The sequence below is a fragment of the Puntigrus tetrazona genome, chromosome 13 (assembly GCF_018831695.1).
Source record: "Puntigrus tetrazona isolate hp1 chromosome 13, ASM1883169v1, whole genome shotgun sequence".
Taxonomy (NCBI): domain Eukaryota; kingdom Metazoa; phylum Chordata; class Actinopteri; order Cypriniformes; family Cyprinidae; genus Puntigrus; species Puntigrus tetrazona.
In genome coordinates this window covers 3,009,169-3,036,680 of record NC_056711.1, presented here as the reverse complement: position 1 = coordinate 3,036,680, position 27,512 = coordinate 3,009,169, and the positions used below count along the sequence as shown (strand labels likewise).

At 39.5% G+C, this 27,512-nt stretch overlaps 1 protein-coding gene and 1 long non-coding RNA gene across 2 annotated transcripts in view; both read right to left on the bottom strand.

The window, feature by feature from the left end:
• The window catches only part of LOC122356067 (serine/threonine-protein phosphatase 2A 56 kDa regulatory subunit delta isoform-like), a 28,052-nt gene extending 13,987 nt beyond the window's left edge, over positions 1–14,065 (bottom strand). The window contains 3 exon segments of the mRNA XM_043254519.1: positions 9,667–9,838; positions 13,122–13,205; positions 13,944–14,065. Of these exon segments, the coding sequence (XP_043110454.1) occupies positions 9,667–9,838; positions 13,122–13,205; positions 13,944–13,970 (283 nt within the window). The 5' untranslated portion in view covers positions 13,971–14,065.
• Positions 14,066–15,789: 1,724 nt separating this feature from the next.
• On the bottom strand, positions 15,790–16,613 carry LOC122356074. Its single transcript, XR_006252271.1, has 2 exons — positions 16,465–16,613; positions 15,790–16,372 (listed from the first exon to the last, which is right to left on the bottom strand). It is a non-coding gene; the product is annotated as an uncharacterized LOC122356074 (long non-coding RNA).
• Between the last annotated feature and the right edge of the window lie 10,899 nt (positions 16,614–27,512).

The following is a 27,512-nucleotide window of genomic DNA, read 5'->3' as shown; positions in this document are numbered from 1 at the left end:
AACCTCCCAGAAAAGACTGAGAGAGCTCTTACTGCGCTATTTCACACCAACGCACCGTTTAAATAGAGCTCCTGTTTAGAAGGCTCTTTGGTCCACCACTGTTTCATTTACACCTTCCTCTCACCTTGACCGTGAAACTCGCATGTCTGCCTGTGTGTTGTGAACTGTGTGTCCCTGCACGGGCTTGTGGAAAATAGCACTGTTCTGCCAAGGCAGCACACTGCTACAATTATAAACAGGCCATGAAGGCTGGAATCAGATGACCAAGTACTGAAGATGGGCAATATAGGCTACTGAATATTCATGATATGTCATAATGCTTTTGCTGATTACATATGCTACCATTTAAAAGTTTGGGATTGGTAAGTTTTGTTTTATATTTCTGGAAAAAAAAAAAAACCTCTAATGCACATCTGCATTAATTTGATTGAAAACTACAGCTAAAATTGTCATTTTGTAAAATGTTGCTATTTGAAATAACTTCTATTTTAATATAACAGCAAAGGTGAATCATCAGCATCATTACTCCAGTCTTCAGTGTAACATGACCCTTCAGCAATATTTTAAATATGCTGATTTGCTGCTCAAGAAATAAAAAACAATTTTAAAAACAGCTGTGCTAAAGTCCTTACTTCCACTTTTCATGCATCTTTATGCAAGTGTCCTTGCTAAAAAGTATAAATTATAGGAACTTTGTGATTATTAATTTGACAACTTTTCTAAAAAGATGAAAAAGAATAGAATCCTTAGACAACTTTTGCTGTTTTTAACTTCGAATTAGGCAGTTCAATTCATTTTTATCAGGGGTTTGACGAGAACGAGATGAGATAACTTTTTTTTTAATAAATCCTCAATGATGAAACTTAAAGAAAAAAATATTATTTTATTTAACAAAAACATTCCAAAAATGTAGGTGCATTTTGAAATCAACGTTTTAAAAATGTGTGATAATAAGCAACACCGCGAAAACTGACAAATTGACAAGAAAGTAGGGTCAGGCCAAATAACAAAACAAACTTGTAGCCAATCAGCAGTAAGGGGCGTGTCTACTCAAAATGTGTGGAGCAGAGTGCGTTCAGTGACCAGCTGAGCCGAGCAACAGAAAGATGGCGAGAGGAAAAAAAAAAAAAAAAAAAATGTCTGCAAAGAGCTAAAGCAAGATTGTTGCTTGCTTTGTTTCTTCTGGATAGGTAACAAACACCGTGTCTACACCAGACAACGCACCACGAAAGCTAAAGTCTGCCCAGACTAGACGCGATAAAGCACTGTTGAAAACTCTGGAAGTCATACTAGAGTAAAGTAAAAATTTTGTGCTAAATTTAGGACATTTAGCCAACGCTATGCAACTTGCATCAGGCTAACTCAAACTCCAACAAGTGGTCCTGAAATTTCTGAATCAGTAAAGCGGCTGTGATTTCTCATTTTCACTGTCGGAAGTGGTTTTTGTTAAACACAGCCTGTCTATCGAGATGGACAGCACAGGGTAACGAGGAAAGGATGAGGGATTGATCCACTTTTGAGCAGCGCTGGGGATAGAATGAAAACGCAGGACTAAAATCTGGGGCACAGATGACAGCTTCAATGAATCTATATTCAACGGGATCCACCGAGAGCTGCACTGCAGCAGCTCCATCAGAACATTCAAACTTCTCTTTCACACGTCACCAAACACAAAGGGCACGCTGACTGAAACGACAGCAGCCACCCCAAACAAATGACTTCTATTGTCAGATGTGTTCGTTATCAGTTTCTTTGAGAGTCGGTGTCCTGTGTGCAAGTATGAAGCACACGTGTCATTTCTTTAACCCTGCTGACGCTAGTGAATTGTTCCTGCGTTGCTTTAAGCTGGCGGAGGATAGCAGGATTTCCAGAATAGCTGCAGGCCATGAACCTAAACATCCTGCACCAGGCCTGCAGTCTGAAGTAGGAGTGTGTGATTCGGAGATCTTATGCAATGCCAGAGGAGAAGCTCTGAGTGATGAGAGGAGGAGGAGGAGGACGATGGTAATGGAGGTAGAGGATGGCCTGGAGCCAGCAGGTTTTCTGCTGATGAATGCACAGGATGGCTTTCATATTGATCTAATCAAATCAAAAATGCACTAGTGTATACAGATAAAAGCTGGAAGCAAAATAATCAGAGTCAGAAGACACTCATAAACGGTGGGGATGAACCCATCAGGAAATCTGAGGCAGATGCTAATAGCTAATATTTTATTTGACCACTTTTACGTAATTAGGGGTTGGCAATACAGCAGTCAAAACTACAGAGACAAATGATACAGGGGTATAAATGTGTAAATATGTTCAAATGTATAATAGATTAGCTGAAGTTGCAATTGTGTTGTGTATTTTCAGTTTCAAAAGTTGTTTTACATAAAAATATGTATACTGTATATATGTGTGTGTGCGTGTGAGATTATGGGCCAAAAATAAAAATACTGTGCCATTTCAGATTTTACTGAAAATGTGTCCGTTTTCATAAAAACACTGCACAACTGTTTCGATAATGAGAGATCATGTTAGCATGCATTCTGAAGGATCATGTGCCACTGAAGATGCTGGAAAGTCAGCTTTGCCACCATTTTAAAACAATAAATGATTCTGTAACTTAAATTTTTAATAATATTTACTTTTTAAACTAAATAAAAATGTAACCTCGGTGCACATAAGAGACTTACAGTAAAAATCTCAAAGACTACAAGCTTTAAAATGGTAGAGAGATGCCAACTAGCAGCACCAAACCTGTTCTAGGACTTCCAACCCTGAAGAAAGTCGTCTTAGTGTTTAAGTAAGGTAAATAACTCATAACTAAGCATTAGGAGAGACACGCTTCCATGCCATTAAGACAATTGCAAGATTAACAGCTATTACTGTTATCAGAGGGAACACGTATCTCGTGGTGAGCTCTTAAATTGGATTTGTCACAGAGTACTGCTGTGACGAGTGACACCTGTGAGACTGAGAGTGTGTGTGTGTGCACAGACCATTTCTACTGACGCATGAGCAGATTTCCAGCACTCGTGTTACATCAAGAACACTATTATCAATTATCATCCAGGCACTATTTCTTTTGGTGAGAAGCTTAGTGAATCAGCAGAATTACTGTAATGATGCTTGAAAAATCTCAATTTCGTTTTTCAAAACCACCAAGCATGAGCATCTGAATGACAGTATGGCACGTATGGATTTAAAAAAAATTGGTGAGGAATGAAAATAATACAATTATGATTGTATTATTGGTGATCTGACAGGATTGTTACCATGAGGTGAATCAGATCTCGCGTGTATACTTTGTCCTTACTATCTAGTCGTGATGAAGATGCATATATTTTACTTTCATCAGTCAACAAATTTTACAGCTACGTTATTATTCCAGCTAACGTTACAACTAGTCACTACTCCAGCTAATCACAACAATGCATATGCAGTAACACATGATTGTATGCAAACCGCCAGTTTGTGGTTTTACACGCATGCACACAGACATTATTTCATAAACAACATAGTCGTGTTTTGCTTCCAGCTAGCGCTGTCACTCAGAAGAGTGGCTCATGAATAGTAATTAGACAGGCCAAAACATATCGAATTGGTTTTTGTTACTAATACCACAAAAATATATTTTCAAGGACATCAACGCCTAAAATATATCTGTAAACAACATGGGACATGGGAAAAAAATACAAATGATGGAATTTGGGAATAAAACTGATTTTATAGGGCGCTTTATCCGATAATGAAGGGTGGATAATCAATTATTAAATCTAAATGGTTGGTATAAAGCAGAGCATGAAAATGAGTGAACCACATAAAACAGAAGGGAAAAAAGGCACTGCCTCGGCCCACACAACGCAGGCACTTTAGCAGCACAGGGTCAAATGTCTCACAGAGGACCTATTCGATTATCTCAAAGTTGTCACATCCCCAGCAAATCAAATCGGTATGTGACTGCAGCCCTGGAGCTGCAGAACCCGCAGGGACACATTTATCTCTCTCTCCGTCTCTTGTACACATACGCACACAAATGACACAGAACACATAGCCTCGGCTTGCCATTTAGTCCACGGTGATTATTGCTTAATGAGCCTTGCGTTTCCTTGAGTCCTGCAGAGTCAAGCAGGGCTGAGCACTGGGAGGGAAGCCTCTATGAATGCAAGATTGACTTCCTGTCTGCTTTTAGGCCTCCGCCAGGAACGTAAGCTGCCTACTGCTAGAAACACGGAAAAATGTTTTTAATTTGCTTTAAATGTTGAGTATTTTTAGGGCTGCATGGGGAAAGTCATTTCTGACATCAATGTTTCTTGTTTAATGTAAAAAAAACAACTGAACTCCAACACTTAACACACCTAAATGTCACATGTAACATAACAGGTTTACATCATTTAAGTGAGATTTAAAACAATGTTAAGTTATATATTAGCTCTTTTTTTCATTCTGTAGTGGTTTTTAAAAAACTTCACAAATCTGATTATATTTGGGTTTTAAATTATATTGTAGTGTCAATGATTGTATTCTATCCCCAGACAATCTATTTAGTAAGAAAACAATTAGGAGATTTAATGTGAAAAAGTGATTACAAATTGCAATGCTACAGGTGAAGATTTACATTTTTGGTTTCTTTTATTGCACATCCGGCTATTGATTCACGGTTTCCCACTATCCACGTCCATTTACTTGAGCTGTGTTGCAATTGGTTTGGTTCGTTTTAACAAACCAGTGTCGAAGCAAGTCATACTGAATCGATCACTGCAGTCATGACTCAGAAACTATCATTTAAAAACACAGGAAACAATCTGCACTTCTTTTACATCTTCTGAAATTTATAACGATTGTTGCCCAAAATCCAGAGATTTAATGTTATTACACATTTTACTATTAAGGGTGATTAATCGCAATTAATTGAAGATTAATTAGCAAGTTTTTTTTTGTAGCAAATCAACAGCATTAATATTTTGGGCACTAATATTAACAAAGGACACCTTATTGTAATGTACTAACACGAACAAACAATAATGCATTTATTAAACTATTTATTAATTCATTGATTCATTTTTTCATCATTGTTAATGTTATTTAAAACACTGTGAACTAACACAGCATATGATTTTAATCATGCATTAGTAAAAGCTGGAATAAACTAAGATTAATAAATGCTGTAGAAACACTGTTCATTCTTAGCTGATGTTAACTAATGAACTAATTTTTCTTTTTTAAATAAACACTTATGAGACCTAAACACATGACCAACTGTAATATTAACATAGTTCACTAGCTAACATAAAACAGATGAACACGGTCAACAAGCACAAATAATATCCAAAAATAACAACAGATGTCTCTTGAGGCATCTCCACAGCGAGATCATAATGTGACTATTGTAGGCCAATTCAAAGAAAACACCCAGTGCTTTTGAAGAGCACATGCAATAACCCCAGGGCTCCCAGACAGATGACAAGAAACAGGGAGGAGCAGTTTTACATGCTTCTTAGGGCAAGCGGATTAAAATAGCCTATTTAAAATGATAAGTGGTCACATAGTTGTGTGCCGCGATGCCTATATACTCTGGCAAAACCAGAGCAGCTATTAATGCTAACATCTGAACTCTTGTCCCACGCAACCAATGCCAGCTGTGCCTCCGGCAAACAACACGCAACGCTCCAACGAGACACCGAGCCGGGTTCAGTGCAACAGCTCGAGCGTTTAGGGTCACGCGAGATTGTTTTCACAGTGGATCTTGAGCTAAACATAACCCGGGCCAATCATCCAAATTACGACCCAATGACCTGCGTGCGCTGGCAATCCAAACAGGGCCGAACGCGCTTTCTTCGGTCAGGGCCTGAGGTCAGGTGGTGAAGCATACGGTATTGTGAAAAGATTTTTATGAAGGGGATAAGGACGCTCACTTTGATTTGGAAGATGCTTGCGAACTGGTCGATAAGACGATAAGCGTATCGTTGCATTCCTAGTACCCCCAACCTCAGTGGAAAAATCAGCACTTTAGTGGTTACCTTGCCCTTCGGCGGAACACAGCACAAGCAGGCAGTCATAAGACTGATAATTAACCACCACAGGCTGATCAGCACGTCTTTATTTCATCTCAGAGTTCTTTCAGTCACACTAGGTTAGAGTAAAACTATTAGAACATCTATTTTTGAATAGGACACCATTTCTTGTTCTAAATGCACAAAAAAATACGTTGACTCTGACTGAACTGAACCCCATCGTAAAATGATTTTGATCCTTAACGGTGAATGGGTGCCGTCACAATGAGTCCAAAAAACAGCCACTATCCACAGATAACCCACATCCCTCCGACCAGTCTCCTTGTGAACCGAAATGTTGCATGTCTGTGATGAACAAATCCATTATTTAGGCTTTTTAACATTCAAACAATTATTACTAGCCAAAGCCAGAGTCAATAACAGATAAAGAAATAGGTTACAGGTGAACTATTCCTTCAAAAAAAAAATCCTGAATGCTGATAGAAATCACTGCAAAAACAACCAGTGAGGTTTTATCGTTTTATCAAATATTACGACCTATTTCTAAATGTAAAAAAAGCTTAACCAAACATTCAATCACATGTATTAAAATTATAATAAAAATAAATTACATTTAAATAACATGAGGCTGAAATGAAGGATTTACAATGCAGTTTGACCACTTTACACCAAAAACTAGATAAATACTCCGTATTGTATATTTTCCCGAGCAAAAGCATAGCAAAACTGAATCTTTTCTTTAAGCACGGATTATCCTAGGTTTGACTTTCCTCAGCAAAACATCAGCAGTCAGAGTGATGGTTCTGTGACAGTGTGCCTCACACAATGAGCGGTCTTTCTGCCGCGTGAATGTCTGTATGGTGCACAGAGATCGTGCCGCTGCAGGCAACCACCGCATGATACACGCTGTTCTTTACAAAACTGTGAAAATATAAAGCAAGCGCTCGTTCGAAAGCCTGTTGAAATATGTTATCTCGAAATTTACGTAATCCACTTATGTTGGAAAAACAGAGCACAGAGCTCGGAGAGAATTGATCTACTTGCGCGCACAGCCAAAATACATGCATAAATAAATGATGCATGCTGTCGTCTGCATTCTGCCTCTACCTGTATCAACTTTTAGTCCACTGATGGATTTCTAATCGTTGAGTCTTTGTTCATAATAAACAGCATGCCCATTTAAAACACACTAGTAACATCACGAACACCTCATCTGCAAACTCGGATTATGACGTATCTATTTTTTTTAAATTGTTATAATTTATATTACCGTGTTTGTTTTTAAATGTTAAAAAGTATTTAATTATTGCGTGCATTTGCCATCCAAACTGGCATCGCGACAGTAAAATCCCTCGCTTCAATGGCATTCCTAGACAAAAGCGCCGGGCCGGTCTGGCTTAATTCTCACACAAAGACAGGAAAAGGGAGATCTCCATGCTTCCTCTGTTTGTTTGCCATGTGGACATCCAGAGACGGTGCCAGACCACTAGAAACAGAGTTGCCTGGGCCAGAAACAAACACACAGAGACATTGTTCTTTGACGCATGCATCTGTTTGGCACCCCGCACAGAAAGGTGAATGCGTGTAATGGTCGAGGCTTTACAAGAACGCTCGTGACGCATTATGCAACTAATAAGTATTTTAAGACACAGCGTGGTTAATCGAGACCATTGTTGTAGCACGTAGATGCACAACATCACATTGCGACAGTCGCTGCAACAGTAAGGGAAAACCAAACTGGCGTTTCACATTTTAGTAATAACACAAAGAGCAAAGTGAAACTCTTAAGATCGACTCTTCTTGAAAAAGGAGCGTCACTCTTGTAGTTATGAAACCATGGGGACTGACGGTTAATTGCCTTCCTAAATGGAAAGAGCAGGCTTTAGGTGCAGCTCGTGGGGTCACGTTATGAGACAATCTATCCAAATGTGCTGATCGTGTGTGGAAAATGACTGGTTCAGCTCTAGAGCTCTTAGACTGCTGTCACCACTGCTCAAAGCCACTGATGTGCATCGTTCACAAATAGCCTGTGCTTCACTTGGTCTGTGGAAAAACAGCTATTAAAGACTTAAACGCATCGCCTTCATGTGACCACAACACACAGAAGAACTACCTAAAATCACCTTGACAGTGCAAGCGCTTCAGGGGGTTTGTGACTAAAAATAGTTTGGGCTGCACGATTATCACAAAAATCATAACTGTTGATAATTCCCTTGAAATTGTAATTGCGATTAATAATTACGATGATCACAATTTACACTGAATGATGTTTATGCAATTGTTTGAAGCGACTGCATGCCATATTTTACATTAACAAGAAAAAAAAAACTTACTTTTTTATAGTATTAAGCTTCAAACGTCAATTATACAATGGACTGAGTTTTGCTTTTTTAAAAAGAATAAACATGTATAGCATTATCATGTTATATTAAAACTAAAATGAAAACCATTGAGGACTTGAGGAGAAAAACATCTTAAGCACGCAGAATAACATAAGTGGACTGTGAATAATTAATTGCCAATTTAAACTATTACATAACTGTGGCATCCGTAATTGTAATTGCGATTAGAAAAATCGATTAGTCGTTCAGCCCTAGTGCAAACTAAAATACATTTAGAAGCAAATGTGAAAAAGTCCCAGCGTGTCCTTAAGAGCATCTTAAACGGTCTAACAATCATCTTAATTTTAGGTCTTACATTTTGGAATGGAAAAACAGGAATCCTGATTCAAGCCTGATAACAGCCTTTTGAAGTTCAGCTATTTCATTAAAAATAAATGGTTGCCTCACATCTAAAAATGTACAATTTAATCATTTTTTACTGTGCTGCTAAAGATTTTTTAGCAGCATTTTTTTAACCTAGGTGCGGTAAGCATCAAAGCCGTCAAACACCCTCTTCTTGGCTACAAGAGGTCAAAGGAGGCATCCGAGACGCATTTTGCTGACCATTTCTGATTCGAAGACAACCGGAGATGGATATTAATTACAGGTCCAAACAAGAGCTAACAAAATGAAAACAGCCCAATAGCTGATTAATAAATTAATCAAACCGTATGCTTTCTAGGAACAATCCCGCATCAGATTCTAAGAAATGAACGGCTTGATTAGATTGGAGATTAGACCGTAACTCTCTAAATTGTGAGCTGTGGCAAGGTTTCGCTGTCCTACTTAGCGCAGACACTTGCACTGCTGATCCAATTACCGCCGATGAGTTGTCATGTGCTCAAACTCCCTGCGTGGCCAAACAAGAAGGACTCTCCCTGACTGAGACCATGTCGGAAAACACCACAAGCAGAGAACGGAACAGAAGAAAAAAAAATTCATTAATTAAAAAATGTATTCTAATCAGTAGGCCTATATCTTAACTATTAAAAATACTATATTAATTATATGAACTATTAAACCCAGTGTATGTTTTCCAACTGTACTAGCCAACTTGCTGGAATAAAATACTTGTCTCAGTTCGAAAAAATCTTCATCTGCCGCAGTAACAGACAAAAAAATAAAAAAATCATTTGTGGGTCATGTGAGGCCAACTCCAACAGTTAACACAATTAGCAGCATTCACTGTGAAACAACAGCAGATCACTTGATCAGTCCAAGAAATCATCAACAAAGTAAGAAGAGCTGCGAGAGATGACTGGGTACTGTTTTGGAGCGGTTTCTACCTTTGAGGGCGGGAAGCTTCTGCAGTTCGCGGTTCTTGCTGAGGTTGAATCGTGACGAACTCTGTCGACGCTCCTTCTTTACAATCTGAGGCCCACCTGAGTACTTAATTTTGTTGAGTTGAGTGGGAGGTGGAGTGCTGTTGCTCGGACGCTTACTGGCTGTCTGCTGGGCCTAGAGGAAGAAAAATACATAAAATAATGTTTAAAATGCAGCGACCGAAGAGGAAAAAGGCGATCCTGCTAATCAGATGCTGGGGGCATCTTGAAAGCATTTTATTGGAGAAATATTCGGAAACACCCATCAGTGCAAGATGAGTCATCAATGTTTTTGCTTTGTTTTCCTGGAAGAGAAAGACTATTTTAAATGCTTGTATCTACTAAAAGCAAGTGATCTACTTTAGGAGTCTATTAGAAAGTAAATGACCTTAAAGATAATACGGTAAAAACTATCGCTTTAATTTATTGGGTCTTAAAAACAACTGACTTCATGGTCTACAAATGCACCAGTTAAATTACTGCATCTCTCTGGACATTTCTGTCTAGATCAACATTCATCTTCTATGCTTTGAAATTCACTCAATCGGCTTTCATTGCACTTTTCTATAAATATAAAAACTAGTGCTGTCAAATGATTATTTGCAAATACTCGCGACAAATTAAAGTTGCTTTGTAAAATGGACTGCGATGTAAAATTGAGCTCTAGCTGAATATTTATAGGAACAATTGAGAAGAAAAATTTTCATGGGAGATGTGGGACAAGCTGTATGTCTTGAGTACTGTTCCCAACCAGTGAAAAAAGGCATCTAAAAAAATTAAAAATAAAAAAATACTCCCTATTTTGAAAAATAAATTTCAGGGTAGGCCTTGTTTGCAATAACAAAAGGATGTCAAAATGAAAAACAAATGAGAGCAGAAAGATGGTCATTAATAATTAAGACTTTGCACTATTCTTTTATCTTACATTGGACACATTTCTTAGGAAAGAGCTTACAATAAACAATATTTTGACATCTACAGTCAGTGAGCCTCTGTTGCCGTGAATATTACCACATTTACACTCAATTATCAAGTCTAGCATAAACTGCTCACATTGTACAAAAAGTTTACGTTTTATCCGATGGCAAAACATCTTATAAAACCCATGCAGCCACCGAGAGCTGCTGTAACAAAGCAAAGCACCACATCAGTCAACAACCTGCAAGCAAACTGCCTCCCTAACCCGTGGGAGTTGAAGTCCACAACTAACCTAACCTACATACCTCCTTATTACCATATCTAGATTCAGCCTACATTAAACATTCATGAGCAGCCTGAGCTACGCTATCAAATAAATATGCGTCTTCCATATAAGACGAGCGTCGCCGAATCCGTTCCGACCACAGCATCTCCGCTGTGGGACTGTCCCCGAAACCGAATCAAGCAAAAAAAAAAACTTGTGTCCTTTCGTCAACCTGCACGACATTACGCCACAACCACCGTCTTTTATGACCGCGCGATATGCATCTCAGCTAATACAATATTTCTGAGCTTCGTGTGAGACTGAGTTTAATCGCAGAGGCGATTAATCGGCCGCCAGCGAGAACGTCGCACCAAGCAGTCCGACAATTTTGCCCAACGACAAAATAAATATCTCACGATCCCTGAAGTTAGTAATCGAGGCGAAAACTAATCACGCAGCGTGCACCCGGCTTTAGAAGCGCATTGATTGAGAAACAAAGCTGATCTCTGGTTTATAGCAACACAGAATCGATGCCAAACCCGCAATGCATTACTAACACCTTGGCTGAAGCGGTTCGGATAGCAGGACAAAGCGTGTGACGTTTCCAAACCAGCTTCAATGCATTAAAGGTTTTTAATGAAGAAAAAGTGACACTGATCGAGCAACAAATGGTGTGTGTGTGTGTGTGTGTGTGTGTGTGTGAGAGCAGACGGGAGCTGTGAAACACATGTTGAGGCTTGCCCATAGCATCGTAAAGCTGGCCTCAGTCACAGGGGTTGCATGACTGAGCCTGACTTAAAATAGACCAAATCGATAAACTTCACCCGCTGCTACGTCACACTCTCCGCCCGCCGCTTCCAGCCGTCAGTATCACTTTGATGAACGCCGAGATATTTCGGTCCCAACAGGGTTTAACGGAGACAGGCCATTACGTCAGTACAACCGCACGCTTAGAGGGGATACAAGTCGATACGTAAACGCATACAAATTTCATTATCTCGCAAATCACTACTGACGCAAGACGACAACAGCAAAAATGTAGTACGCATTTCCCTTATCGCACGAATGCTTCTTTACTGGGGTCTAAAAAAACAAGTCTGACTGGATCCCAAAGCAATCATTAAAAACAGAACAATGCAAAAAGTCGTAGTAAACTGCAGTTAAAAAAAAAACAATTATAGCTAGCTTTCATGAACAGGAAATCGTGCAGAAAGGTCGGTGTAGACAACATATTTATTAGAACTATTTATTTTTGTTAAAAAAATTCTAGTCACCTATTTCAACATTTCCAAATATTGCATTGAAATAAAAGACAACGATATTGATGTCATACAATAAGATGTCATTTGTTAACATTAGTTAATGTAATAATTAACATGACCAAACAATAAATACATTTATTACACTCTTAATTCACTTTTGTTACTGTTAGTTCATGGTGCATTAACTAATGTTAACACAACTTGTGATTTTAATAATGCATTAGTAAACGCTGAAATGAACTTTAAGTGCTGTAGAAGTATTGTTCATTTTTAGTTCATGTTAACTAACGTGGTTAACTAATGTTAACTAATGAACCTTGTTGTTAAGTGTTACCCAGTACTGCAGTAGGGTTACCGTTCGATGCAATATTTGAACGCAATGCAAATAAACATTTCAAAGCAATGCAGTGTCTTGAAATTTAGCCCTCCGTCGCAATAATTAAGCACGACTCGGAGACGTAAAAGAAAGGGCAGAAAAAAATATTTTAAGCTGCCGCTATTAGATTTAATAAAGCACAGGCAGACCTACAGTCCGGGTTCATTTCGAGAGGGGATTTGCATTGCTTTATGCAAGAGAATAAAGAACAGCTTTAAGAGCCACTTCAATCTTGGTTATTCAATAAAGCAGAAATCGAAATGAGGGTTTGTCTGGAATCGAGGTAGATAGATATCAAGGGCTTCACCCATCCTCAGCGTGATGCACTTCAAGAGTTTGCCGAGCAAGGTGTGCAACCGTACCAGTTGCAAAACACAGAATCAACAGGAAGCGCAGTGATTACCACGCATAATGAGCGCTGCCTCGCGAAAAGGCTCCAAAATCGAATTTTTGCCTTCTTGTGCCCTGAGGAACGAGAAAAAAAAAAAAAAAAAAGCCCAGCTACAACACTTAGCAAGCAAGTATCTGTGCCAAGTCCACCAGGCAGCCCCGCGGTCAAACACGGTATGAAGTATGTTTTTAAAACCGTCATCTTTACCTCTTCTGAATTTTCAGTCCCAGCATCCTTTCCGCCACCGGCATTGCTGTTTTTCGTGCTGCTTTTTGCAGATTTGGTCGGTTCCTGTAACGACCACAAAAGAGCCAATAAATGAACAGCTGAGTCATAAATCATATTTTGATCACTCCTTTTATCTCGGGGTTGGTCTGCATGCAGGTCGTGCTGCGGGGCTGGTCTGACAGGTGATGGCCAAATGCAGCCCAATTGCAACTAGATTTTCAATCAGGCAACGACATTGACTGCTTTCTGGGAACGCTAAATGATTTTAGTTCACGGCATCATGCAGACAGTGACAAACTTGTCCACTAATATATCGAGCGTTTATATAACGATGCCCACAGCCCGTCCACAGCTTGTCCACTGAAACATTGACTCATGCAGAGACAGGAGAACATGTTTGCGTGTCCAGCTTATGCTGCAATCTGTCAACTAATACGCCTCTATTCACATATTAACGGCCGATCATAATCTTACTATAGAAAACTGATCTGTAAAGCAAACACCGGGTAAAACAGCTATCGCACAGCGTTCTTTCAAATATACATGAGTCATGTTTTAAATTGCCGTCACGCTGAGCTAAAGAAAACGCTTTTCTGTTAGAGAAAAAAAATTCTGAACACGTAACTGTCAGTGTGTCGACTTGAGACATACATTCACAAATGCGCCCTTAGCGAGCTAGCGGCTAGCGCGGCCTTCGCCTAAAAAAACAACGCCAGTAAACGCTGCAGAATGGTTGTTTTACAAACCGAATTCTCGGACGCATTAATTAGACAGGTGTTATGATTGTAATCTGTACTTTACCTTCTCTTTTTTAGTTTTATTCGGCATTTTGCAAATGTTGTCTTTAGCCGTGCCTCCGTGAGAAGCCTTCCCTTGCACTCAGGCTCTCGCTCTCACTGTTACCTCGCCCTCCCTTCACCAGCTGCAATCTGATTGGTCAGCAAGGCACGGGAGCGGATAGCAACAACACAGCGGAATTTTTCTATTGGCTGCTTTTCAAACCAGACGGTCTTGAGTTTTGCGAACGGGGTCCTTGGCTGCGACGAGGAAGGGGACTACAGCTGTTGTTGACGGCTTATCTGTCTCTTGCGGAGGTGCAGATTGTCACAAGAGGAATTGATCGTGGGAGGGAGGCTTGTGTTGGTGACATTGACCGTCAGCATGTCAGAATAGAGTCATCCAGAGGAGGTTTTGATTGTATAAAAAAGAGCTTGGACACTGTACATACTTTTATTTGTAAATATCGATGCATTTGTGGACAGCTGCGGTCTAGCTTCAGAATAATAGGCTCATCAGACAGACTGTACTACATTCAGTGTATTAAAGGTATTATTCATTATGATAATCATTAAAAATCCCTTAGATGCATAAAGGACGTTCCACTTCAATTTTCTTACATTGTTGTGCGTGTTTTTTGCGCTTTAGCTTAGAACTTAGTGTTACACGTGATCATAATTTTCTTTTTTTTACGTAGACGTCTCATCAAACATGTATCTCATCTGTTTGTGTTTAGACAGTAGTCGTAATACACGTATAAAATATATTGTATATTTTCTACAATGAGTTCACGTTAAAGAAACGTCCACCCAGAAGCATCTACTGCCATCTATTGGTACATCTTTTCCCTCTCAACACATTTTGATTTGGATGAAAAAAAGAGAACGGAAACATGATTGCATTCACAAGCATTTATTTGAAGTACAGAAAAGATAAATTTCATTATTTTTATTTACCTGTCATTAACGTGCGATTTTATTCACTAGTGAATAAAACGTGGCGCCATCACGACCACACTGAAGACGTAATCATTTACGTCGTCTTTCCAAAACTGCGTGACCGTAAATTCTTTTGCAATTTTTTGAAGTCCATGGACTTTAATTGCACAATGAAAAAAGAGAGAAGCATTTTTCAAAACGTTATTTCGCATTCTACGTAAAAATAGTATTTCGTTATTGTAAATTAAGGTAATAATTTTCACGTTAGGGTCGAGTATGCTTTTTACTACTTTACTAACTTACTCGTAGTATGAGTTCTTCCATTGTACTCGAGTTAAATTGGTTAATTCACAATAAATGACCAAAACCAGTCAAGTCAAAAACACTTACCCTTCACTTACCCTGGATGCGGCTGTCAGCTGTAACATTTCCATCATTAAAGTACAGTATAAACCAGTCAACCACATTAACAGTGGAATTCCTACACACTAGTCTTACGGTTAGTTTATATCAGGATTCATGCATATGAAAAACTGCTTGTACGTGTATAATGCAAATACAGATAAAACAAGTTTAATGTCATTTCAAGAGTTTACTGTAAGCAGGTACAACATATTAGTTTAATACTTATAATAAATACTAGTAATGTTACTTACATTCGTATTTGATGCACATGCAAATACAGTGCGGTATGCCTCATTCATAAAACACCAACGTAATGAACTTTATAACATATATAACGTTCATAAAACCAAGCTTGAGGCAAACTGCTTCACTCAGTGTGGCATAATAGAAACGTTTTATGGACGATATACACAGAAACGCATTCTGCTCCTGTTTTATGAACGAGGCCCAATGTGTAAAAAACGTAAAAGAGAACTGCACAAGTCTAACACCAGCGGTAATAAGCATATGAGTAAAAAGCAAAGACAGAAAGGGTTGCTGTGATTTATTTGAGCTAGCACAGAACATGTGCAATTACACCAACTATCTGCAGATGCTAAAGTAGCGTGGTAGCAATGTGAACTACATTAGTTCCTTAAAAAAAAAAACTGGAAAGAAAAGTCATCAATACAGAGTACAGTGTAATAAAAACTATGGAGGCCAAGCCTGACATTTTCTGGCCACAGTTGTGAACGCATATGTCCTTGAAGCATGAACTCCACACCATTTCTCTTCTCTGAGCCTGGATCTTTCTGGCTCCTGCATTAAAATATCTTCATTTATTTAAATGGAACGAACAAAGCAAATGGTTTTACAGACTTAAATGTTTGATACTCATCATATTCATTATATGTTTTTACATTACCTTTGGGGAAAAAGGAATGGTTTCTGCTGGAAACAGAATAAGGAAACAAGTAGCTCAACACCAGGTGCTTTTGACAAGATAGCAAAACTTTTACACATACTAAGGGTTCGTTACTTGATGAAAGTTTTCATTTTCTTAGAGGGATTCCTTCCCCAGCATCCACTTCAGAATGAATGCTTTTCAGTCCACGTTTTCACTGGCATTACCTGCCAAAAGGTTAAGAATAGACATGAAACATTCTAACTGGATAAAGCAAATACAAAGAATACTTATACAAAGAAATAAATCACTTATTTACATTCAGAGGTATCATATACATCCCTAAACCTACTCTTCGTAGATCCTTTACAAAGTCTCAAAATTGAATTCAAATGTATCCAAGTTTATTTGCTCAGTGAAAGACCCGGGAAGGGGAGAGAACGACATGGGTTCCTCAGATTCCAGAGGTTTTCCTCATCATTATTTGTCTGCATTGTGTTCTGACTATCTACTTCCATCACAGTTATATCCCCCACAGAGATTTCAATAGATTTAAGAACTTGTTGATCAACAAAATCTTCTTTTGCATTATCTTCATCTGGAAGGTCATGTTTTAAGATGGTATCCTCAAAGACTTGTTCAAAGTCCTCGTTCTTGGGAGATTCCTCTCTTTGTGCAACATTTGTGACTCATTTTGGGGATTCTTCTGTCTGGCCAACGTCTGAGTCTTCACTCTTGGGAGATTCCTCTCTCAGACCAGATTTGAGCCCTCATTCCTGGGGTTCACCTGTCTGGGCAACTTCTGAGCCTTTGTTTTCTAGAGTTGCTCTCTCTGGGCAAGACTCAAGTCCTCATTCTCAGTGGGTTCTGCAATCTGGGCAACTTCTGCGTCTATGTTCTTGTGAGATTCTTCTCTCCGGAAATATTTAAACCCTCATTCTTGGAGGGTTCTTCTGTCTGAGGTAACTTCTGAGTATTTATTATTGGGGATACTTCTCTCAGTGTAAGATTTGAGTCCTCATTTTTGAGGGTTCTTCTCTCTGGGCAAGATCTGTGTTCTCATTCTTAAGAGGTTCTTCTCTCAAGTTAACTCCTGACTCCTCGTTCTTGAGACGTTCATCTCTCAGGGAACTTTCAGTCATTGACCTTGAGAGGTTCTCCGCTCTTGCAAACATCACTAGCATTTTTGACTTTATTGTTGGACTCTCTGCAGGTTGAGCCACTGTCTTGAGGAGCAAATCCGAAGTTTTGTTTGTCACCAACACTGCTGCAAACTGAGGTTTTACTGCAGCACTGCTACTGTAGAAAATGTCAAACAAATCTTTTGCTTTTCCTGCTGCAAGAGTTGTCTTTGGCTTTACCATTCTTGGGGCGGGTCTCTGGCTTTTGAAGAAAGTTGAGGAGGAGGGACAGAAGGATTACGGTGAGCTTCTGCTCCTCCTCAGGCACTCCTGGAGCAGCCACATCAGACTCAAGAGTAATAACACATTGACTGGGAGTAACAGGTTCCATCTGGCTTAAATTTGCCATTTTTGGTGCTGCAGTGGGAGACTGAACAGGTACGGGTATGCTGAAGATATCTACAGGGTTTGCAGGGGTGTCCTTTGTTTGTTTTAATTGCACCTCTTCTCCACTAAATGCCTTAGAGATGAGGTCTGCTGACAATGTTAGGCCCCTTCTGAGCTCCTGTTACAGGTGCAGAAGATTTATCAGCAGATGGTGTTGGTTTATTTTGCACACCTGTGTAAGACTTCCTAATAACCATGGGAGATGTGGGAGGAGGTAAAGTAGGATTAGTTTTATTTTCATTGAATGCTAGCCATTCACCTGAAGGGGAGCAGCAAAGCCTTTCCTGTCAGTTTGATAGCAATTGATTTTGCAGCAGCTATAGACTTGGAAAAAGGATCAAGTTCAGCACCCTTGTTTTCTGCCATTTCAGAAGGAACACTGTCTTCCTCTTCCTTTAAGAACTGTGCGCCATCCTCTCTGCCTCTTTCTCCAGTGCTGTCTTCTGTGGCTTTTTCAGACCAAATTTTCCAAAGCCAGGCCGACCAGCAGCTTCCTCGTTCTTCTTGCGAAGTTTAGCAAGCAAGGCAGGACTTGGGCCACATAATATTTTAGGAGGCTCGCTGGGTTTCTCTGATTCTGATTTGCCATCTTTACCACTGAATTTTCCTGTGCTCTCCTTGTCATCTTTGGAATAACTAGCCTTGCTCTTCTGGTGCTGAACTTTATCTTCCTTTTTTTCATACTTTTCATTACCATCTTTGTCCTCGTCCACTTGGATTTCGACCACTTGCCCAGTCCTCATCCTTGTATTTTGACTTCTTCTCTTCAAACTCCCGAGTGTATTTGTACTTCTTATCATCTTCTCTGCTGTACTTTGACTTCTCCTCTTCTCTACTATATCGGCCTCTGTCATCATCTTTTCTAAATCTGTATCTGTCGTCCTCTTCTCTATATCGATAGTGTTCATCATCATCATCTCGGTTTCTAAATCTGTCCTCTTCATACCTGGATCTCTCCCCTTCCTCCTTCCTGTATCTATCGTGTATTCCTCTTCTTTTCTGAAAGCGGTTTCGCTCATCATCATCTTTTTTGTACCTTCTCTCATCCTCTTTTATTTTGCCTCTTTCATCATCCTCCTTCTTGTATTTCTGTTTATCTATATCCTCTTTCTTGTATTTCTCCTTAGGTTTATTGTCTCCCTCTTTGATATTCTTATTCTCCTCTTCCTTGTTGTACTGTGGTTTTGTGTCCACTTCATTGCTTGATATTTTTCCTTTACTGTGTTTGGATTTCTTCACATCATCCTGTTAAATCATCTTCACGTTTTCGTTTGTGCTCTGAACTCTTTTGGCTCTCCAAGCCAGCCTGACGGTCCAAGTTCCTCCTTTGTTCATAGAGGGGATTTTCATAAATTTTTGCCTGTTGAAATCAATGCATATGAGAAAAATTACATATGGTCAAAAAAAAATTCACTTGCAGTCGTGTCCTAAGCTTACTTAAATTTATAATGAATATCATGGGTGATATTTACCTTGTATTTCTCATTGTGAATATGGCAGGTGACATGAGCCTCAGCACAAATGGGATCACCAAAAAACTCTTCACATAACTGGCAGAAGAATCCTTACAGGGATCAAGAACTCAGAGCCTAAAGAAAAGTATACAGCACAAAATTAAATACATTTACCAGTAGGGTTTAATGTTTTGATAGCTGGTAATTTACCCTTGATCTGCTCCAAAAGGAGGCACACTGCAAGAAAACCACATTTTAGGACACTACAAATAACATGGCACCAAGTGAGGCAAGAGAATCACAAAGAAACTGAATGATTCTGATTATTTGACCCACAGATTGCATTTATCTATTACAAATCCTTAACGGTGCATCTGGTACAACAAATTGCTTTAGCTTAAACAAAATTAATGTGTTTTCTGAATAGCAAAAAACATTTCATAAATATTTTGTTACCTTTGGCTGGCTTAGAAGTCCTCTTTCCAACAGGGGGTTTCTTTTCACTCTCTGATTTTGCCCAAGGTCTGTCATAAGGATCTAGAGTCTATATGATAGCAAAACAATTGATGATCGAAGCAGAGATGTGACTGGCAGTAATAAACTTCCATAACAACAACAAAAAAACTAATTTCATATATGAGCACGCATACCTTCCTATGGGTTTTGCTGTGCAAATGCATGAAATAATCAAACATTGAACCACTTGTAACATTGCAGTTTTACACCAGTGGTTTCCTGCATCATAGTACTCGAACTGCTCGGCAGCAGTGTCCAGGAATGACAGCTCGTGGAAGAAATGACTTGGGTTTTTCAGGAGACGCGCTCTTGATTTTGAGGAGGCTACCTAGATCAATTTAGGCAGTACAAAAAATACATAAGTAAAAGTGACTATGCATGCTAAATCTAATACTCTAGAGCTATCTATTTTTAAATGAATGAAAAAAAGGTTTTCAAAAAAACAAATATAACAATCCTATTGCCAATCATTAAAGTTTGTCATAGGAGACTTACCTTTGCAAAACAGGACATCTGTTTTCCAGTCGGGAGAAGTTACCCATGGGTTTAATACTTGAATTATTTGACTACTATAAAACTAATGGTTTTAAAAGCCATTTCAAAATGAGATCTGAAATGGCTTTTTTGTACCATAAAACGTATAAAGATTTCCTTAAAATCGACCAAACGCAAAAGCAATTAAATCTCATTCATTCAGACATTTCAAGATATCAAAACATGTTTGCAGTCAATCTTTCTATTATTTTTTTAATAAAGACAAATAAATTAAATATATAATTAGATAGATAGGTACATAGATAGATAAATATATAGAGAAAAAAAAGAGATTCCCTTAAAATCAATGCCAATAAAAGATAATTTAGAGACTTTTAAGTATACGCCTTGTTATATGCAAAAATAAAAACACATACTTATTAAATAATGCTATGCTATTAATCAGAATACTATTATGATTACACAAAAGCTATGTTATAGAAAAACAATCCCTAAAATAATGTGTTTATACATTACAGAAGTTATTGATGTCCTGTATCAGAAGCACAAACTTCCGGTTTAATAAATCATAGCCACAATGTACTATAACATGAAACAAATTAGTAAATCGAGGACAACCAATAAATATATTGTGAAACAAATCGTTAATTTATTGTCCCAATATACATTTTTTCAACTATAAGTCACTTTGAACTAAAACAGTGTTTTTCAAACCTTTTTAAAGTGTCTCAAGTGACTTAAAAATGCATTATACTAAAAATGCTGCTTTCTGGTCTGTGCAGATTTTATTCTGTGCTAAAAAACCACAAAGCTGATTAATTATTCTGTTTAATCTCAAAGGAAGCATTTAGGTGCCAGAGCCAAAGGCAAGCATATTCTAATCCTCTCTGAAAGTTACAACTGCAGTGTAAGTGTGTTTTTAGATGTTACTCCTCAGGGTCCTTCCACAGATCTGCAAAGCCATGCAGCACGATTAAACGAACTACAGGAATACTGATCTTAATAAATCAAAATGTGGCATTATGTTGCTCACAGTTATTTGATGCCCTGATTTAATCAAAGGTGGTACTTGTTTTAGTTTCAAAACCAATGCACTAAAAAGCATCTGCAAAAATAGTAACGAATAATGTTACCCAATACATTTGAGATGACCCTCTATGCAAAATAAAACAGTGATTATTATACTGATATGACTGGAGTCTTCATTTCATGTGAGTGAAGATTATTTTAAATACAAATTTTTAGTGTTTTCTTTCCATTAGAAATATAGAAATTAGGGTATATTTTTACTAATTAAAAACCCTGAATGCATTACTAGTTTTTTTAAATAAATATTTTGTGGAATCACTGTCAAGATTTAAAATGCCACTTAAAAGTTGCAGTCTAATTCTAAACTGAAAAAGCCAATCAAGCACAAGTACCTTTCCTGTAACAGAATTAGCAACTCTACCTTATTGTATGAGGTGCTGGTTTTGGCCCCTGATTTCTCTGGGCTTCTGGCTGACTCCTTCTTACTCTGAAGGGGCTGCTGCGCATGGGTCCCCAGAGATCTTGAGTCTTTGTGGTCTATACCGAGAATAAGAGCTACTTTGACCAGCTCTTCATATTTTTGATCTGCCTCTCTCTCTGTTCAGCACGCAATTTAGAGATTTGGGCCATTGCATTTTCTTGGAGCTGACTGAGTTCGATGAGTACAGGGTCCTTGTGCCCATCCTTCTCCCCTTAAGCTTCTTTGAAGAAGCTCCTAAATGAACAAATCAAACACTGCATAATACAGTGAGCCCTTACATATTATATCCATTTTACACTAAGAAAATACCTTGCTGCTTTCTCAATGTCTCCACATCCTTTAAGAGATTTTCTTTCCTTTTGTGTCGCACGTCTTTCTCCTTTCTTAGCTTTTCAAGCTCTTCCATGACCTGAGACAGAATTTTATTTGGGACTTAAATTTCGTTATGAGCAAAATCAAATGAGCAGGAATCTGATGAATTCAACAACTGTGCTTATGATTCCATTTCCTTGTTTCCCCCAAAATGTACAAAAAAATTGTAAAGACTACAGATATTCAAGATGTTTGTTAAAGAATACAAGCGGAGGAAAATCAAACGTAACCACAGTTTTTGGTTCTCCACTCCACGGATAAAACTTTTGCTTTGTAGATGAAACAACGATTTTGAGATGTTTGCATATTCAATAATCTCATCAAATATCTTGCACTTACCTTTTGTTTTTGGCTAGCAGTATTCTTCTCTTCCATTTCTTTCCTCTGAATGCCACTAGTGATCGCTTTAGAGGCCAAAGGATCTGATTTAGGGTTGCTGAAAAGACAAAGCAAATCAGGTTAGTAAACTGTGATGAGTGAAGTCTAAATCACCCAAAAATATCTAATTATTTACTCAAGGTCTTGTCATTCTGAAACCATGATAACATCCGTCTATTATGGAAATAATCTGATTACATCTGTGTTCTTTAATTTGTGCAATCTCACCCGCAGAACTTTACACTCCTATTGGTTCTTTTCTTGAAGTCCTTGTTTAGTAAACTGGGCCCATAGCATATAGCAAGTTATACAGACAGCTTAATAGTGCATTCACAATCTTTTGTGGTCCTTTAAGAGCTTTACAGACATGGTCACTTTGGACAGACCTTTGTGAAGAATGTTTTTCCTTTAATCAACTGCACTAACGTAAAGTTATAATACATAATGCTAAAATGTAACTTTTAGTTATTTCTCTTTATGAATAATGTATTGTAAAGGTCACTAACCTTTATGATCATCACCTTTACTCTCGTTCGGCACAGTTTTGATGATTTTAAGAAAGGTCGCTCAATGTTAGGGTGGCTGTAGGGATCCATTGGACTGGGAGGAGGTACCGGCATACTTGGAGGTGGGTACATCGGCCATCCCGGAGGCATATATGGAACATAATTGCCATCACGGATCGTAACCTCTCGGTGGGTAGTCAGGTGGCATTACCCCGTGGAGGCGGCCCAGGAGTATGGGGACATGGGATGTGTCGGGTGGCTGGTTTGGGAGGGATACATCTGAGACCCAGGACCCACATTGGGTGTGGTAGGCCAGCTGCTTTCTGCTTGAGAAATGCTAGGTTGAGCATCTTTCTTGTTCTGACTATGTGAGAGTGGAGATCTTTTTTCTGGGGAAGCTGGCTTTTTCTTGCTGCGACTTGAGCGTGATCAAACTGCCACTTCGGCTTTGAGGACTTCTGCTTCTGCTTCGGCTGCTACTCCGACTGCAACTGGAGCTCCTGCTGCTGCTGCTGCTGTAACTCCTGCTACGGCTCCGGTGCTTTCTATCCGAATGCCGACGAGTTGGTGTCTTCACAAGGGTGTTTCCGTGCAGGCGCGCCTGCGTCCTGGCAGCCATCTTGCTTATCTCAGCCACACCCAGGTCCAAGCCAATTGTTTTCAGCAAATCTTGTATCTTCTCATATTCCTCCACCTCTTTCCTCACCTTGACGTCCTGTGGCCCAACTCCAGGTGGGAAGTTGTGGAGTCCTTCCTTGGCGTGTACCTCAGGTGTGGAGGAGGAATGATGCCTGTCTGTCTGCCTACTGTCTCTATGTGAATGGCTCATCACATTGTCTACTGTATGGCCAAATGTGTAAGGTTCTCTTATTTGCATTTCACAAGACTGAGGGTAACTTGTACCTGGAAAGTTCGAATTTGCTGGCGCCACCTCACTGCCCTCTTCTTCTTCATCCCCATAGAGGAACTTCTCCTCATCTTCAATATCTGGATGACTCTTTTTTACATTCTGTGGTTGGGTGACCTCAGATATCATTCCTAGGAATTGTGTGAGGTCTAATTTCTCCTGTCTTCCCTTCTCGTGAGGGAGGAGCAGGTCACCTCCGCCCCCTCTGGCTGGTTGGATTTTACCAATCAGCTCTTCAAGAACACCACTATCAGAGCTTTTACCCAGCATGGATGCTAACAAGTCTGGCTCCATGGTTTTGGAAAGTGCGGAGAGAAGCTGTTCAGCCTCATGTGAAAGACCACCATCTGGATTTCCTCGAGGGGAGTCACTATTCTGAAATACATTGGTTATATATGATTTAGGGACAATAGCATCATTCTTTACTCTCTAAAAATAAAGGTAAATTAAGTATCAGCTATCAGTGGTGACGCTAGACTTTCAAAAGGTGTTACACTGATATGAAAGAAAGTCAATAAAATGAAATTGCTGGCTGTCCTTTAGCTCTGTAGGCCGATTAAAGAGGCGAAGACCGTACTCTACACAAGTATGTGAAATCTCATATGTGTGAACTTATGTTGCAGAAAGTATCAGAACACAAATCTAAACACAGAGCACACTTGATATGATGCACATTACATGAATCATTCAATCCTTTAGGTCCAAAACAAGCATTTGAATGTAACTATTGCCAACTTGATAGTCAAAGACAACATCAAAATGTATGTACATTAAAGTTTGTTTGTAGATATTTAGGAAACAGGTTATGTTTTCACAGTCATTAATTCTACTCTGAAATGTGCATTTTGGTAGATCCTGGGCGGAATTGCAGTGCTCATTTCAGTATGAAAATATTACGTACTGCACTTTTAATCTGTTGGAAAACACAGCGTATCGCATATATTTTTATAATATTTTTTTACTTTTAATTAGTTAATTAGTCCGAAGAAAGAAAGTCATAGGGTGGCTTTGGAGTTGAGTAAATTATGAGAGTCAATTGCATTTTTGGATGAACTATTTCTTTAAAAATGTCATACATGAAGTAAAGAATAAACGTTAACAGCTTTTGACCAGCCTTTTCAGTGTCACAATCTCCCGAGCCACAACGAGAGGCGGTTACCTGTACTAGCATAGGAGAATCGGTCTCGGAAGAATCCATTCTTTTCTTCAAAATTGACATGGGCTGCACAAGCATGTCCTGGATTTCTTTCCGTCGCCTGGCCTTCTCCAGCTCAGAAAAGTCCTCCTCTCTCACCCTAAAGTCGCCTGGTTGACTCTCCTGTTGGCGCTGCTGTGGCGACTTCTACTGGAGCCGCTGCTGCTACTGCTTCCGCTCCGACTGGCGCTCTGGCTCCGGCTCCAGCTCCTAGCACGACTCCGCCCTCTGCTCCTCCCCCTGCTGCGGCTCCTTTCGCGGCTGCGGCTCCGCGCTGGCCGGCTCTTGCTCCGTGCCCTGCTCCTGGCCTGCTCTGTCTGCGACTGCGGCTTCCGCTTCTGCTTCGACTTCTGCTGTAGCTCCTCCCACGGGTTCTGCTCTTGCTGCGCGCTCGGCTCTTCGCTCGTTCGGGACTCCTGCCGCGACTGTAGCTCCGACTCCTGCTGCGGCTGCGCGGGCGACTTTTGCTGCGCCCGTAGCCAGGACTGCGGCTCCGCGGCCTGCTCCTCCCGCGGCTAACACTGCGCCTCCTCGAACCTCGATCGCTGTGTCCATCATAGCTCGACTTCCTTGGAGAGTAATAGGGCTTATGATGTGACTCCCCCGCGGCATAATCTCTGTCAACAGAAACCATTAGATCATAAACCACAACTGAAGGACAAGGACAAGCAATTGCACATCTAGTGAATCTATGGGCTCAAGTTAATAGCGTCAAGTGCTGTGGTATTAAAATCCCTAAGGTGTTTTACACAGGCTGATTTTGGCCAGAAAAAACACATGATGGACATAAACTGTAATTATTTACCTACAAAAAAAAATTCCAGCCATTTAGAAGACAGCAAACATATCTGATATCTTAACACTGTTTGAGGACATATTGTTTTCATTTCAGCATTGTGAGTGAACATTAAACCCGTTTCCACGTTTAACATTGTCCCACAGCGTATTGCTGTTCGCCAGGCTGTATATCTCTCACGGACATAGGGTAGCCGGCTTGGATGGGTCAGCTCGTTCCCCACAGTTATAACCAGACTGTGATCTACAGGGAGACCACCACGAGGAGGTGATGGGCTGTATCTCTGTTAAGAAACATGGGTACATAATTAACTCATACATGAAATAATACAAACTAAAAAAAAAGAAAAACGTTATTTACTCCTGAAGTGACAAAACAAAATATTTTGCATCACTACTTGTGTCACACGAAAAAAAAAAAATTATCATCATCGATGTTTAAAAAAAGTTGAGTATATTTTAATGATTCGTTGATGATCGAAGATCAGCATTTATCGAAATAAACATTTGTAACATTAAATAATTACATTAAACAAATTAATACTTTTTTACATACAAGGCAAGGATGCATTAAATTGAACAAAAGCGATGCGATTTCTTTTCTATTTCACATAAAAGCCGTTCTTCTGGACTTTCTATTCATCAAAGAAACCTAAAAAGCCCTCAGCTGTTCAACACTATAATAAAAACAAATCAGAAGCAATCAGAATATTAAAATGATTTCTGAAAGGTCGTGTGACTGGGTAGTGATGATGCTAAAATTCAGCTTAGAAATCATAGTAATAAATTACATTTTTAAATACATTCAAATAAGAAGCAAGTATATTTAATTAGTAAACACGTCGCAATATGGCACTGCTTTTTGCTTCTTGTTTTTAAAAACTTCAGCTAGTAGCGAACATTTAATTAAAACTAATTATGAAATAAGTAGCAAGCACTGGCTGCTGGCAATCAACAATGCATGCATGCATGCACATTTTACCATGGTTTAATACCATAAAAAGGCACACGCAAAGGCTTTATACTATAATGTCTATAAACCCATAGCACAAAGGATATTTTTATTACAGTACATAACACTGCAACAAGCGTGTAAGGTAACGGAATGAGAAGACAACACTTTAAGAGCGGTATTAACGTAATAATTCATAGAATAACAGTGTATTCCCGCAATATAGAAAATTCACTTCCACTTTTAATTGGTGTGTACCATGCTGGCCAAGTGTTTTGTTTCTTACATACCCCATAGGCTCGCGGAGGTCTCCTCCTCGGTATTCATCGGCCGGTGAGTACCTCCTCCGCGGGAGGGCCGGCGGTACGGATCCGGGGTGGCCTGGTCCAGGACGGGAACCGAAACCACGCGACGGAGGATGATAGCCGCCTCTGTGCGGCCTAGAACCACGCAGTACATAACGACGCGTAGCCGCTGTTTCCGCGTCGGTGTCAAGTCCTTGTTATCCCAGGCGCGGGGTGGCGATTATCACCCTCAACAGATAAACGCAATTTCAAAAATTCAATATGAATGAGAGCGTATTCATCACACTCAAACGACTGTGTCTGCGCTCACTTCCTGTGCCGCCATTGGCCCCTCACTCACCGGACATGACGTCATGCCGGGAACAGCCAATTGAACGCAGCGAAGTAGCATCGTTTTGTTTACCTACTCTCCTA